This window comes from Podarcis filfolensis, assembly GCF_964270895.1.
Source record: "Podarcis filfolensis genome assembly, chromosome: 11".
NCBI classification, from domain to species: Eukaryota; Metazoa; Chordata; class Lepidosauria; order Squamata; family Lacertidae; genus Podarcis; species Podarcis filfolensis.
This window is the reverse complement of record NC_139613.1, coordinates 30,375,926-30,389,801: the sequence shown is the minus strand read 5'-3', so window position 1 is coordinate 30,389,801 and position 13,876 is coordinate 30,375,926. Positions and strand designations below refer to the sequence as shown.

General features: G+C 37.0%; 1 protein-coding gene and 1 long non-coding RNA gene across 5 annotated transcripts in view; one reads left to right on the top strand and one right to left on the bottom strand.

The window, feature by feature from the left end:
* The first annotated feature begins 74 nt into the window (after nucleotides 1–74).
* On the top strand, nucleotides 75–3,916 carry LOC310745276. The gene is made up of 2 exons (XR_014540059.1): nucleotides 75–123; nucleotides 1,375–3,916. It is a non-coding gene; the product is annotated as an uncharacterized lncRNA (long non-coding RNA).
* Nucleotides 2,083–13,876, bottom strand: part of ZFYVE16 (zinc finger FYVE-type containing 16) — a 30,463-nt gene continuing 18,669 nt past the window's right edge. For all 4 annotated transcript variants that reach the window (XM_083577347.1, XM_083577349.1, XM_083577348.1 and 1 more), the window contains 8 exons: nucleotides 11,593–11,675; nucleotides 10,170–10,274; nucleotides 9,258–9,408; nucleotides 8,963–9,043; nucleotides 8,096–8,258; nucleotides 7,000–7,105; nucleotides 5,512–5,673; nucleotides 2,083–4,195 (listed from right to left, as the gene is read on the bottom strand). In XM_083577347.1, coding sequence (XP_083433473.1) covers nucleotides 4,031–4,195; nucleotides 5,512–5,673; nucleotides 7,000–7,105; nucleotides 8,096–8,258; nucleotides 8,963–9,043; nucleotides 9,258–9,408; nucleotides 10,170–10,274; nucleotides 11,593–11,675 — 1,016 coding nt within the window. In that variant the 3' untranslated portion in view covers nucleotides 2,083–4,030. The remainder of the gene's footprint in view (nucleotides 4,196–5,511; nucleotides 5,674–6,999; nucleotides 7,106–8,095; nucleotides 8,259–8,962; nucleotides 9,044–9,257; nucleotides 9,409–10,169; nucleotides 10,275–11,592; nucleotides 11,676–13,876) is intronic.

Here is a 13,876-nt window from a genome sequence, read left to right as displayed (position 1 = left end):
GGGCAGCTGCCCCCCAATCAATAAAAACCAATAGCAAACAGGTTCTCCCCCCCCTAACAAAAGGCCTGATCCCACCTCCCCAACAAAAATGCTGGCTACACCCATGCAAGCACCTAAGAGTGTGTCCCACAAATACCTTTGGTGCAGCAAAGATATTTAAAAGTATATATCACATGTTTCTCCTTAAAATGCTGCTCATACAGCTGTATTACTACATGTTTCCTTTAAGTGCCAACCTGCACAAAAGCACCCTGCAAAAGCAAGAGCAATAAGAGTTTAGTTCTAAAACAAAGTCAGGCAGGAGTGCAGTACACAGCAAGTGACATTACTGCTTGGGGGACAAGAAGTTAAGGGCTGCACTTTGGTCTATTAAACACACAGCCACTCCAAGCAAGTTTTGTCAGGATTCTGAAGGGCACAGATAGCACTTAGAAGGCAGTAGTGCTAGTGTAGTGGATTACTTGCATAGAAGTGAAGGATAGGACTGGCACCTTCAACTGTAGGAGAGCTACCCATCCAATCCCTACACATTTAGTGGTACCTTGGTTCTCAAACTTAATCCGTTCTGGGAGTCCATTTGACTCTCGAAACCGTTCAAAAACCAAGGTGTGGCTTTTGGTTGGCTGTAGGAGCTTCCTGCACTCAATCGGAAGCCGCATCGGATGTCCGGTTTCTGAAAACGTTCGCAAACCTGAACACTTCTGGGCTTGTGGCGTTCGGGGGCCAAGCCGTTCGAGTACCAAGGTACCACTGTACTTGTTTAAGTATAGGGAGGAGGGTTAACAGGCCTGCCAAATCCAATAGATAAGGCTGTGAGAAGTTATTTGGAAAGGGCAATAAAGATTGATTGGCGCAGCCAGTGGTAGAGTTTCATGCTCGTGTCTTGGGGGCGTGGCACACCGCCTGTGGGGGCATGGCGCCCAGCGTGGGTGGGAGGCAGCCGCGATGGCACCCAACCAGGATCGCATTGCTGGGGATGGTGTGCTCCCCCCGCACTCCTCTTCCTCCGCCAGTGGGTGCAGCCCTAGCCAAGCAGAAGATGTAGGGAAATGGAAATGTGAGGAGGTAAGCAAAAGTATACTCGGGAATAGAAAAGGACCTTAAAGCATAAATAAAGGATCTGCAGCTAACGGCAAGATATGGCCATGAATGAAGGTATTATTATTAACAACATTTCAAAAACACCCTTCATCGGAGGATCACAAGGTGGTTCACAATACAAAAACATGCAATTTTTTTCATTCCCTTGAGGTCTATCAACACAAACAAAACAGGTAAGAACAAGTATGAGCATAAATTTCACAATGTATCTTATAACATTAAATCATTCTTCAAGGGACATAAATTACTTGCACAAAAATCGCTGGTGTAAAGAGACAACATCTCCTATATGATCATGTTCAAAGGAAGAGGCAGTATAGATCGGGCAATTGCCTGAACTTAAAAAGGAGGAAGATGACGGAGTCAGCAAGCAGTGGTACCAAGGGGAAAGGGAAGAAAGGGGGTAAGATTGTTTCTAGTACTATGACAGTAATGGTAGTCTAAAAGCTGCTAGTGATTTATAAGAGATCATTAAAGTTAAATTTGTGCAATAGCATTTGTATTTTACCTTATTGAGGCATTAAACACAAAATATACTTGTTTATTACACCATTTTAATGTGAATTAGCATATTTTGCTCAAATTCTATTTTTTGTTGTTTTCCCTTCAGGATATTGTGGCTAGATATTATAATAAAAAGACAAGTAGTTCAACTTAATTGTAGTGAAGTGTCACAACAAACATCTTAAAATACTTCTGTGTTTTATTCTAGAAATATTGTACAGATAACCCTTAAAGACTAACAGGACCAGAAATACCTCCAGTTTCCTTCTCAATTGACAATTTGTTCAATATGTGAAACACACATATTTTGCCAATATCTGAAGAACTACTTTGTGCATATCCAAGCACCTGGCATTCTCGGTGGTATTTTTACTTGTCTTTTTTCAACCCCCACAATTTGCCTCTAAAGCAACTTGCTATGTAGCATGAGAATATTGTCTGAGAAACACAAACAGAAGTAGTTAGGGCACACATAAGTTGAAATCCCAGTCTTTATTTCTCTACTGTGCATTTAAGAACACTGAAAATCAGGTTTCTTATAGCAGGTTATTTAGCAAGTTGTATCTTAAGTACATGGTCTGTAATACTATAAATAAGACCACACACACTTTTTTTTTATGGCCAGAATGTACCAAAGTCAATAAGCTTAACATGTTTACTTTTAAAACAGAGGCAGAAATCTTCATGGTTACTCTGAGGAACTTTAAATAGATTTGGGAACCGATAAAGTTCAACTTAAATAAGCAACTGAAAGAAAGGGACCTTTAAGCAATGTATCACGGCTTTTAAAATATTGTTGTGTCATTTGTTAAATACTTGTCAGCTTCATTCATGAAGATTTTAATAATATTTATACATTTTATAAGGCCTAATAATATTGTTCTAAAACAAGTGTTTATAAAATGCTATTTGTTATCTATAAACTGAAAGGATCAATTTCCAAGAGAACATAAAGCTATTATGACAAAATGGGTTACAATTGCTTTTACACAATATAATGTTGTACAAGCCATGGTTACATATGATGGGTCAATATTTGAAACACTTAGCATTCTTTGCTGCAGCTGTCTTCCTCTGTTCACTGAAACAAGAACCTAGATATGGTATTATAATGAATGCTACTGTAAACTTTAGCTTGTCCACAGAATTTTAATTCTGAATAGAAAGGAGTGCATTGGTTCAATGATAATAGTCTAATGGCCCCAATTTCTCAACGTCTCCAAAAATCCTGTGCCACCATAACATAAACTGGCAAACATTTTAGTTTATAAGCTGTATTTTGATACAACATAAATATACCCCAGTGAATGTCAAGAAGGCATCTAGATACAATTAGAATGCGATAAATTCAGTCTAATACTTTAATCAAACAGACACATAGGCACACACAATTTACTTCTGTGCATAACAAACAGGAACATTATGCAGGCATTATCAAAATGTATTTAGAGTTCTCAGGTACTAATATCAATTATCCTCATATATAAATGCTTATTTAATGCAAATACCCCAGTATAAAAATAAGTACTGTATACAGGAAACCGTTCATGAAAATTCACACTTAATACATTGTTCTCCCTGAAAATAAACAGGGATACCAAGAGGTCTCAAAAATCAGAGAATGGCGCACAGACAGGCTTTATGCCTGATTTACCGCTACAGGATGACTACTTTAAGGGTCATCTGGCTTCTTACTCATTCTTGGAAAAACCAAGAAACTGTACATCTGAGCATAGAAGAAAAAAGATTAGGTATTTAATATAAAGGGTATTCATCTTTATGTTCAATAAATTCATTATAAACATATAACAAAGTTAGCCATTCAAAAAAGTAATTCCATGAGAGCTGACAAATTTTGCAAAAGTGCATCATTATACACTTCAAAAACATACCATTTAAAAAAAAATCAGAGTTATAAAATTATTACAATGGTAAGAAACATGCTGTGTTTCTAGGTAATATTGATCTGTTCAAACATATCCCACTTTAGCTTACACTTATCGTTTTTAAAACAAGCAAACAAACAAACAAACAAACAACCCCTAAACTATTTAAGAATAGCCTATCAGACTTGTATCTAATTTAAAAAACCACCTAAAACATCTGCAAATGATAGATGGATATCCTTCAGTATTTTGCACACACAAGCTAGTTTTAATCCTTTCTTGCCTTTTACTGGGCTGTATTAAGTGTAAACTTTCAGAACGTTAGATAATGGTCAGGTTTTTAAAATGATATTTCATGTTGACATTAAGGAGGAACATGCTCACATTTTAAAAAGGTAAAATGTTATTAAAGATGTGTTACTAAATCATTGGCTTTTAAAAAAATAAAACCTGAATATTTCATCCATAGTGTAATCTAACTGCTTTGGTATTGGTCACTGCTAGCAATTCAGTCCACTGCAGTATAACATACACGCCTGTTATATTAAGAGAGATTCAGTGATGAAAAATATTAATTCCATTTCCATTGGTAGATTTGTAGCATTTGATGTCCCACCATGAATCACTGGGATCAAAGCACTATCCAGATCATTTAGGTAATGCTGGGGAAGAAGCTTGCCTCCAGATCCTGCCTGGTATTCCACCTAAAATAAAATAAAAACGTGTTTGATTTACCATAACAAACAATATAGACAGCAACACATTAATTAGATATATATCCTATTCAAAAATCTTCAGGCAGTTTACAATCATAATTTAATATTTAAAAAAGAAATAACAACAAAGGAATCAACCTTTCCAGAACCATTCCACTAAGTTCCGCAAGGTGTGTTCTGGTTTGCGAACTATTTTTGGAAGCCAAACGTCCGACGGGGCTTCCAGTTGGCTTCAGGAGCTTCCTGCAGCCAATCAGAAGCCGCACTTTGGTTTCTGAACGTTCTGGAAGTCGAGCAGCCTTCCGGAACGGATTTTGTTCGACTTCCAAGGTACGACTGTATCTGTAACAGTATTAGCTTTATTATCTACCAGCGATCCCCTCAGACTCAAAGTTTGTCATACTTTGTAAAAATGAAGGTCAATTAGGGTTTCTGCTTTTGATCAATATTTTTGTGGTGCTGATAAGCACCAGATCTGTTTCTTTTTCATTGTGCAGTCTAATTTTAATTTGATGGTGGTTTTTGGTGGGACTCTTATGTGAAATCATGGAAATTCAAGAGGATCTATTTTAATTCTACCTTATCTAACTTTTACTTCTGAAAGATCAAAAAGTGGGTGTGCTCTCTTTTTCTGTCTCTCTGGTGGAGGGAGTGGGAGGATAAGGACAGAAGGGATGGGGCAGTGCTTTTTTTCTACAAAAAAAGGTGCCAGTATTCACCATGAAGTTGTTACAGTAAGTGTCACACTTTTAAATCAAGAGAGAGTGAGAGATGCCAGTACTGCGTACCCTTGAGTACGTCCTGAAAAAAAGCACTGGGTAGGGGGATATAAGCAAGCAGAAGGGGTGGTGCCCACAGCATACTATCAAATTCCAAATGTGTTCACAGATCCAAAGGGTCGGTGACACCTGCTGCAACTATTTATGATATTATTTATGATAATAATTTCTTATTTATACCCTGCCCATCTGGCTGGGAAGATGCAAGCTCCCAGTCATTAAAATTACCATGCATTTTGGCCCATATCAGGCTGTCTTTTCACTCACTGATGCAAGTTCCTCATCTCTAAGATGAGGCAACAAGTGCTTTGGTACAGCAAGAACTTGACTGTTTTAAATCTCATCCAAATGAATGCTGGTGAGTTATTTATATCAGAACAGATATTAATTGACATGAAGACATTAATATACAACATTTGTTCCATTTTTCCCAAGTTCATATAGGGCATATTCAATACAGAGTTCCCAAATGTCTATATGCGCATCACATATATGGATATATAGCTGCAGCTTTTAAAAAGTTACCCTATCGGTATCCATGGAGACTCTCAGGCCTATCTTGTTCATTCCATGACTTTTCAGGGTTTTGAGATGTTGGCGAAGGGCCATACAAGAAGCCAATGCAATTTCTTTAGCAAATTGATGAGCATGACTGAATACCTCAGTGGCCTTTAAGAGATAGAACACCTGAAATGTAATTAGAGAACAGTTAGCTATAGTGACTTCTTCCCTAAATAGACTTTTTCTCGCTAAAATTAAAATGACTACTGTAGCAGCGATAACATTCAATGATAGCTGTGTTGGATCAATGGTGTTCACTAGAATTTGCAAAGGGACAAGATAGATGCAGGAATTTAAAAAACAAAATAAAACAAAATGTGTGAAATCATCCAACTATTGGAGAAGAAAAATGTATTCAAAATGCAGATTAACATTTTGAAATATGGAAGCAGAAACAAATGCCTTTCCCAAAAGGCCAATACCAACTGTTAGCTCTAAGTCGTACTTCCTCCCACCCCTAATTCCCAGACTATCTGTCCCATTCCCTAACTCAGACATTTATGCTGCTATTAGCAAGAGTTTGCCTAACAATGGCGTAGATGCAAAGCCAGTATAAACCAAAGTATTGGGCTGAAAGGGAATATAAGTCTAAAAGAATTCAATGTCTGAACCTAAATGATCCTTATCCTACAAAGATTCTAGAGTGGTGTTTTTTAAAAAATATCCCAGACCCAACATCTACTCACTTCTTAAGTACTCAAACCTGAAAAGAGACAAGTACAAATGTCTCTGAAAGAGTAAATGGATAAAATATCCTTCCAACAGCTTTTGTTTTATTACGGTAGAATCTTTTTTCTTTTTTAAAATAAATTTTCTGATTTACAACCATAAAGAAGAGCAATACAAATAACAGCTGGTCTTTCTTTACATACACCACACACTCTATCATACTGAAGAACCTGCCTGGGTATCCACTTCCATATGAGGTAGAGATCACTACAAAATGATCTCTTCGTGCCTGGTGAGACAAGCCTGGGGGAATCCCTTGCATATGTTCTTCCAGAACAATGTGAAAAGGCAGGTGTGCTGCCTTTCATCAGTCAAAATACTAGTGGCTGAAAAAAGTTGCAACTTCCATGTCTCATGGCCAAGTAATAATCTGGTGTTTTCCTGAGTAACTGAAAAAACATAACAAATCTCATGTATTAAGTAAACTAATGGATTACTATTTTAATAAAGATTAATAAGGGTATTTTATACAGAAAATAAACTGTAACTTAACTGGACTAAGTACGAAAGAGACAATGTTTCATAAATATACTTACAGCTTTCGAAAGTAAAGAAATAATCAACATTTGAAACACTGGTGGGAATTGGGGGTAAGGATATGTAGCGTGAAGAATTCAGCAATCTTGTATCTCTTTCACACACAGATACCTTTCAATGTTTCAAAAGCTTCATTTAATATTGTAGCAAATATTTGTTATTTTGAGAACAGCAGCATTAACTTACTTCTGTACACTTTACAAGTTTATTGTCCATTTCAAAATATTCTTCTTGGACAATTTTTTCGCTTGGAACTCCTTCCATTGATTTCCCATCTATTGGGCTTGTAACTCTATGAAGCAAGGTTAATACTGCATTAATTGCACTAGTCAGACTCTTTCCCTACATAATATGTTACTGGAAGCCAGACCAAATAGAAATTAATGTAGCATGTCACATTATATAGAATTGTATCTATTACTGTCAACCATCCTGAATTTGAGATCGGATGGACCAAAAATGTTAAGTCTGAAATCCAAGCAGCTGCTTAAGCACTAGCTGAGTGGAATGTTGAATTCAGAAGAGGCTGCTGGTTCAGGCCAAAGGCCCACCTAGTCCAGCACCCTGTTCTCACAGTGGCCAACCAGATACCTATGGGAAACTTGCAAGAAGGACCCAAAATACACAAGAGCAAAGGCAATTGTCTGTTTTTATTCTTTCAGAATTTTTACAATTTTTTACGTAGGCTACCTAGAGAACTTCAGTTCTGCGGCAACATAGAAATGTATTTAATAATAAACTTAATTCAAGTCACTGTTTACCACCAATTCTGAATCCACAGAATGCTGCAAGTGGAAAAACATCAAATACTGAATTCACCTTGTTCAAACTGGACTCCTGGACGGTTCCTCTGATCTGCAGCATGTGACCAGTTATGTGTGCGTGTTCTAGGGCGGTTGCAATAGTACTGTGTCATCACCCAAATTTCCTACACAGCACTTTTGCTAAACATTCAGTCTCACTGTGCAACTTAACATTTTCTATATTTCTCTTCCACCTCCTTATTTATGTTTGCTTCCACAAAAAGAATAAATGTCCATAATATCTAAATTCATAAAATATTTAAAGTGTTCATAGGGCAGCTCTGAGAGGCTGACTAATCTACAGACCTTCAGATAAATTCATTTTTTAAATAGAGCATGGCCGAAAGATGTTAGAAAAAAATTCTGTATATAGGATTATGCAAATAGTTGTCAATGTCAGACCTTTTATTTTTTAAAAACTGATGACATTTTGCAGAAAAATATTAACACACATTTTGACTTTTGTAAAAACATCATACCTCACATTTGTTTTTTCTTCATTTTCTACCCAACAAATTTCTACATATTCCCTCAGATCTCCAGAGTCGACTTTGCCACACGTAATTCTAAAGTCCTTTTTCCCCCTTAAAGCTTGACGCAAGCCATCCATAATCTCTGGAGTTATTTGAACCATTATTCCATCTATAAGAAAAACAATTACTTTAATAAACACAAAGCCAAATTATTTTATTACAGCAATGGGCAAAATCTTGTGCCTGAGATCCATCAGGGTATAATATTCAGCTGAAGCCCAGTTTTGATGGTAGGACACCAAACACATCACCATGATAATGATACACTTGCAGAACATGTTTCAGCAGAGCCATTCTGCTGGCAAAGAAAAACCTGTGGAAAAGCTGAAAAAGGAGCAGTTGTGAGGGGCACAGGGAAGGAGCACACTTCAGCTGTATCCTACATCAATTCAAGAAGGCTGGACTGCTATAGTAGTGGCTTTTCTGCATCCAAAGGAGGCTAGACATTTGGGAGTACCTTTTAGGATTCTAATTCACTATTATGCCCTCACTGCATCACTACTCCAGCATGACACCTGGCACAAACAATTCCTTCACAACTTCAGCAGAAGAGGGGAATTGGGGGGGGGGGGGAAGGTGCAGAGGATATGATATGCAGCATTGGACTCTGGTTTTTTATGTCACAAAGGCAACTTTAGTGACAAATACAATGGAGCTACAGAACTTTTGCAAAAAACAACTTAGCCATACAACACTCTTGGGAACATGAGTACAATGCTGATACATCTCTGTCTCAGGGACTCCTCCTTCACGTCTGACATGACTGCAAAAACAACAACAATCAAAACAAACAAACAAACAAACACTACGTACCTTCAACAATACTAGATTTAGCAAGGAATCCAGAAGATGTTTTTAGGGCTCCATTGAACACAACAAAGCTTGCACCTGTAACTAAACAAACATCATATACGTCAATTGCTCATACAAACTTAGAAGTATTTTAAACATAATTTGAGTAGGTATTTACATTCTGTGTTATTCTAGAAATGCACACAACTTATGAAGTTCTAGAAAAACAGTGTCCAGCCAGTCCGTGACACTCACATACCAGACTAAAAAACTGACCACGTGCTCCAATGGACACAATACTGCGGAAGACACTTACTTTTCCTAGGCTGTCCAGTAGCACTGTTTGCTTGTGTCTGATAGGCTCCATCATCATTCTGTATACAGACTAAATGAGAATCTGCTTCAGGACTAAAACTGGCTCCAATGCTAATGACATGCTCATTAGAAGTATTTATGACTTTCATCACCTGTAATTACAGAAATGTCATTAAGGGGGGGGACATGAATCCTTGCTGCTTCTTTTAACTCCAGGGTTTAAGCTATGTCCCTAAGTATAGACACCTATCTAGAAATAAGTCCAGTTACACCATAGAACTTACTTATGAGTACACATGGATAGGATCAGGCTGCAAGTGAGATTCTGATAAAACGTTACCGACCTTCACATAACGCTGACCATTCTGCATCTCTGTCAAATTCAGCACTTCCTCCTTAGCACACTACAGCTGCTTCAGAAGGCCGAAGCTGACACTTTAATACTTTGTATAATGTCCTACCCACAAGCCCCTTTTCCTAAAATTGCTGTGAGTTTGGCTATAAAGCACATAAGTTTAGCCCCACAAAACCTGGAAAAATATTGCTTAGGACGCAGAGTACAACACATGTAAATGGAGAAAATCCTATTATAGGGCCTACAAACGTTTCTTATTCAAACAACTAATTCTTACATATTAAGATGTTAATAACTTCGCAGGATGAAACATTTGCATGCTTTAATCTATTTTATCCTGCCCTTTCCCTAACGATAGCAATTCATGATAGTTAGGATTTAATTACTATCACAAGATCACTCAGCAACCTTCATGGCTGTGGAGATTTGAACCTGGGCCTCTGTAGTCTAAATCCAACATTAGTCATGATGCCACACTGGTACTAATGTAGTCTGTATATAAATTTTTGCCAATTTTTGATTATATCTGCACCAGCCCTTACGACAAATTGTTCTTACCTCATTATATCTCCTCAGAGGTATTTTAATGTAGCTTCTACCCATTTCCATATGAATAAATAAATTATCTATTGTATGCAATGTATATTGATAATTCCGAAGATCCTGCAACGCGATAGAAAGTTGATTAATTTATACATTTAATTTTCAATGGTATGCATGTCTCATGACTACCGACTGTAGAATAAAAAGGAATTACCCAAAATCTAGTACCAAGCTATACCAAAAAATTTATTAAATGTGAACTATTATCTTATTTGACTCACTTATTACAATAACCAGTCATCCACAAGGTAAACTGAACCAGTTTGAGAAAACAAAGTTAGAGAACATACTATCTTCTAATTATAGTCAGCTAACCCATTCTGTATTTTTGTATACAAGTATACAATATTCTATTCTACAGTATAGAAATGATTAAATAATAAGCATGAGAATTTTTAAAAATAGCATAACTACGCAGATGCATAAAATTACTCTTTTAGTAAAGTTACAGAATAATTAATACTCACATGCCCACCAAGTGTGAATAAAGCCACCAGACACCTTTCTATGTTATACTTCCAACATTTAATTAATATGTATGTAACTTTCATAGGGCAAAATGACACATTCTGTTTACAGCTCAAGCCAGTAGACCCCAGTTCCACTGAAAGCAGTGACAGGAGGAACAAAACGCAAGGGGTAAGTGATGGACAGGAAATGTGCTTAATAATTGCCTCTGCAATAGTTCCTGATACACATTTGTCATGGGAACATGGACCCAGAACACATTTCCTTTGGCCACCAAATAAAGCTATTCAATTCAGCTTCACACTGCTGTTGTTTGTTTACCTAGCAAACCACCCAAAATGTGGTTAGATAGTATACAAATGGTCCTTATTAACTTTTCTGCTGTTCACTAAAACAAGGAACTTGATTGTTTTGTTTAAGGCTAATGGCAGACCGAGTTAACTGCTGGATTTTATTTTCAAAAATGAAAAATCTACCATTGTATGTTTCTTCATCCAAGCATTCCTAGATGTAACCTGAAACCTGCAAAGCTTAGTAGCCTAGGAGAGCTTAATCTGTTAAAAGCCTGCTACCTCTTCCAATACTCCATCTTAAGCCAATGAAGACTTTATAGTTTTAATAACAATAGTTCTTCCACTCATGCCCCACTGCTTCACTTAACATTTAGCCTGATGAACTTAGGGAGAATTTTAATTTTCACATTATTTTGTGACATTTTGGTTGTTCTAATAAAGGTATCATCCAATTCTAGATTCTGAAATTTATCTTACTGTTAGTTTCCTATAGTTAACTCTCAACAGATACTTAGGCAGCATTAAAGAATACAGAGATCTTGATTTCATTTCTGACGATGCAATTTTAGTATCGGCAACAGGGCAAGAATGAAATACAAGCAAAAGCATATACTCACAACAAGTAAATTCATGACTGTGTGTCCTATTTCTCCAAACAATGACTTCCTATGTCTAATACTTGTCAAAGGAGTTGGGTACACTAGCAAGAGAAAAGGGGGAAAGTAAGAAACATGCAGAACAGAATAATTTCTAAATAACCCAATCACTTTAGAAGTTGACACATTATGGTTATTGGAACCAGTATTTATAATTTATGTATATATATAATTGCTGGGATCCAAAACACTGCAAAGGTAGTCCAATATACTCATGGGTGTTTTGTCTTTTGTTCTCAAACAGCAGCCTCTAATGTTATACAGCAAACCATTTTGAAAATGAGGATACTTTCAAAACTAGTTTGTAATGCAACATGGAGGTGTTCTACCTGGGATTGTTTGCAAAACAGATGAAGACGAGTGTGGATGTGACTAGTCCCTCAATGCGGTGGTGGTGATCAGTGGAAGTCCCATGTTGCATTTATGAGCAGGGAAAGTATGCTATTTAAAAAATAAATGATTCATACATGATGTTTACAGCTATAACTGTCCCCAGCCATTCACATGTACTTCCAAATGTAATTGAAGTGCAAAATAGTGAGGGGAGAGAATTAGTAAAAGAAATAATAAATAGGGGCATATAGATTTGCACTATAAGGCAATGTCTTGACAATGAATTTCTTTAATTTCAGAAAGATATTGCCTTCAATCTTTCTGGCATGTCTTTTTAAACTCAACCCATTAAAATGGAAATTGACATCACATAAATCATTTATATTCTTCTCTTAGTGAACTGTACAGGAGGTCCAGAAGCCTCTAAATAAGATCCTGTACTGAATTAGCTGAAGAAATATCCAAAGAGAAAGCAAAGAACATAATACAATGACCAGGATAGCAGATGCAGGGCATTTACATGTAACATCTCTGGACTAGATTCGAAAGTCACTGGGAGGTGGCAAGTAGCACATTCTTGTTATGAAGATGGCAGCACATTCTAGGTGCAGAAATGCATTTTAGATTGTGTTGTATATGTCTGTGGTTTACACAGCAGTCATAGCTAACCAATGCTATAGATTTGTACGACATAGAAACTTTCACACCACACATTTTAAGTGAGTGGAAAGCACTTCATTCATTCCAAAACAGAAAATATTTCATCAGTTTTCTTCAGTGGTTCCTCAAATTTCCAGTTTTTCCACTGGAAAATAGTCCTTGCATTTTCCTCTTAATCCCCACCCCCCGAATAGGCTTTACATCTTTAATCATATAATATTGAAATGTGCTACCAAAAAGATCCATAGGAAGACGAATAAATGAAACTGACATTTGCAACCACATTGAGGTCAAAGACTTGATGTCAATACACAATGGATCAGATTAAAGCACTGATCTAAGTATCAATCAAAATGTTTATTCGGCTTTACACCCATCATGAAACACAACAAAACAAATCAAACAAATCAAATCAAATAAAACAGCGGACTCGTACAAGCCACAAGTAGTATAACACAGTTCATAACTCACAAGGACAGATATTAGCCATTCATAAGAAAAGTTTAAGATTAAGATTAAAAATTTTAGGCACTACACTAAAATCAATATCTGATGTCATTATAGAAAATTCTTATAACTATCAATAATCAACTAACATTCCATTCCGTCTCTTGTACGAGAGGACGGCTGTTAGGAATTTAGCAACCTGTAGGGTAATATAAGGATCCACATCTTGAAGAACCCAGGCAAGCTGTAGGTCTACTGATTTGTCAGCCATAGGCTGGATTATGGAGTTTAGTATACTAGCACGGGCTGAACTGTACAAAGGGCAGATAAACATAACATGATGTAGAGATTCAGATGTTTTCATTTCACACGCACACATTGAAGGGACTTGGCCCTTAGTGAATCTATGTCTCAGCACGTTTGTTGGAAAGACATTAAACCTAGCTCTAATGAAGGCATATCGGTGAGACGCGGCCATAAGCGATGTTAACTAGGACGGAGCGCGGTAGATAGGGGTTATGCCGATATTTAACGGCGAGCAGACTCCACCACCAGCTACGAAATTTTGGTATAGCTCCGCATCATCCAGCCTTTGATTTATACACCTTTTTGCCACATTTAGATCCAGTTTGAGCAATTCAGTGGGCGAGATCTCATAGGACAGCAATTTGGCATGGATTTTTCCTGACCACAAATTTGTGAAGTCATCTCGCCACATGCATTGAATGAGATAGTGGTTCGGGAGTTTATGCCATAGGGATATCCAATAAAGCAAAACTCTCCTCCATATAACTAACTCCACTGA